The sequence below is a fragment of the Verruconis gallopava genome, assembly GCF_000836295.1.
Source record: "Verruconis gallopava strain CBS 43764 unplaced genomic scaffold supercont1.87, whole genome shotgun sequence".
Taxonomy (NCBI): domain Eukaryota; kingdom Fungi; phylum Ascomycota; class Dothideomycetes; order Venturiales; family Sympoventuriaceae; genus Verruconis; species Verruconis gallopava.
The window spans coordinates 31196-33650 of record NW_015622223.1 but is presented as its reverse complement, the minus strand read 5'-3'; the positions used below and the strand labels follow the sequence as shown (position 1 = coordinate 33650).

Below are 2455 nucleotides of genomic sequence, written 5' to 3'. Positions count from 1 at the left end.
GTGATTCCTGATGATGATGAACTGAAGATCAAGCTACTCTGATTTATATACAACTCACTAGTTAGGGGCCACCCTAGCCACTCTCGGACGCTTGAACTCCTATCCTATAATTATCACTGGCCTAAGATGTACGAGTCAGTAAGACGCTTTGTCGCCTCCTGCCATATCTGCTCCTGAGCAAAGGCCTGGAGAACTGCCTATACCGGCGTGTTGAAGCCCTTGCCCGTACCTAAACAGTGCTGGCGAGACATTTCAGTCGACTTCGTGGTTGAGCTGCCTGCCTCTAATGGCAACACGAATATCATGGTAGTAGTAGACCGTTTATCTAAGTAATGACACTTCATTGGATGCTCAGAGATCTCAGCACCCGCAGTAGCCTAATTATTCCTCCAACACATATGGAAACTCCATGGTTTGCCTGACACGATTGTATCAGACCGGGGGAGCACATTTATATCACTCTTTTGGAGGCACTTATGCAAACGCCTCTATATTGACACCCGACTATCAACTAACTACTACCCTAAAACAGATGGTCAGACCGAACGCGCTAATGGTGAAATAGAGCAGTACCTCCGCAGCTTTATAAACTACATACAAGATGATTGGGATGACTGGCTGCCCATGGCAGAATTCGCGGCTAACAACAGCCGAAATGAAACGACAGGAGCAACACCATTCCTGGCAAACACTGGCCAACACCCACGGATGGGTTTTGAACCACCATCTGACCACCCACAGTCTCTAGCAGTGAGTGATGTTGACCGCTTTGTAAGCCAGATACAGGACCTGAACCAACACCTCTACAATAAAATGGCCTGGGCCCAAGCTGTCTATGTAGAGAAAGCCGATCGCAACAGACAAATAGGGCCTAACTACCAAGTAGGCGACCTGGTTTGGCTGAACTTGAAGAATATGCGCAGCCACCACCCAACTAAGAAACTGGACTGGAAGAATGCAGGCCCATATGAGATTGAAAGGAAAGTGTCACCTTACACATACAAGTTAAAGCTACCTAGCTCAGTGCGTATATGGCCTGTGGTGAATATATTAAACCTGATGCCAGCTACCAACTACAAACCACTGCCTAGTTAGCAGCAGGAGCCTCCACCCCCAATTGAGGTTAATAGAGAAGACAAATACCTGATTGATTGGATCCTCAACGCCCGAATCCACCGCCGCCAACTACAGTTCCTGGTCAAATGGCGTGGATATGACAACCCAGATGACAACACCTGGGAACCTGAAGAAGCCTTACTCGAGACAGCAGCTCTCGCTGAATATGAAGCACAGAATATATCTTAAACTAAGCTACTTTGACGCAAGCTTAGAAACCGCAGTAACCGGACCTGAACCCGAATAACTCAGCCTAACCTGAACCTGAATAACTGAACCTGACCTGAACTTGAATAACTGAACCTGACCTGAACCCGAATAACTCAGCCTAACCTGAACCTAAATGACTGAACCTGACCTGAACCCGAATAACTCAGCCTGACCTGAACCTGAATAACTGAACCTGACCTGAACCTGAATGACTGAGCCCGACCTGAACCCGGATAACTGAGCCCGACCTGATCCCGAACAACCACACCCGCACACCCGAGCCCGGAACCTCGATATCCCTCCCCAGACTCCTCCTTAGAGGCTTCGCCGGCTAGGAGGGGGGTACTATCACAGGGTCTTCCCCATGACACGTGATAGGCACCATTCTGTTGCCTTACCAGACCGGATGTTGGCTAACACTAGCCAACATAACTCGATGTTAGCCAACATAACTTAATATTGGCTAATATAGCTCAGCTAATATATATCCGATATTGGAGGACTGAGCCTGAATTAGGCAAGGCAGATAAGCCTTACCCTTTCCCTCTGTGTATTTAAGCATGAGTCACTCTTAGATACTCTCTCTCTTGTGCAACGTCTTGACCTTGGTACTACACCTGTACCGCACGATCTAAGTAGACAGACGACGAATCTCATTATTTCACTTCACGTGACACTTGAGCAGATCTCTTCTATCAGTTTCGTGACACTACGTTGCACCTACCATTTTTAACAGCCATGACAACAGAACTGGAAACGATTATCCGTGCTATGCAGGTGCAAATGACCGCCCTGCAAGAAGCTCTGGCGCGACAGAACCAGGTGGTATTTACTCTAAGTGAAGAGATAGCCGCCCTTAAATCACCTCCTGGCTCTCCCCCTGGCACCACCTATACTGCGCCTAATACTGGCGACCTATAACAAACGGATACACCCACCGAGCCTACAAACGGCTCTGGGCCTGCCCTGCAGAAAGAGCTCCTGGTGACCCGAACCCAATTGTCAGAAAGACTCCCAGATATCTCCGAGCTCACTGGCAAACGTAGCCAGCTCGCCGAATGGAAAGCAGCTCTGATGAACAAGCTCTCGGGCAATTCCGACCGTTATCCCAGTGAAACGGCTAAATTAA

The 2455-nt window shown here is 48.5% G+C and overlaps 1 protein-coding gene across 1 annotated transcript; it reads left to right on the top strand.

The window, feature by feature from the left end:
* Positions 1–2064: 2064 nt before the first annotated feature.
* Positions 2065–2247, top strand: PV09_09593 (uncharacterized protein; the record flags this gene model as incomplete). Its single annotated transcript, XM_016363680.1, has 1 exon — positions 2065–2247. The coding sequence occupies one exon, from the start codon at positions 2065–2067 to the stop codon at positions 2245–2247; it is 183 nt and encodes a 60-aa protein (XP_016208495.1).
* Positions 2248–2455: the final 208 nt, after the last annotated feature.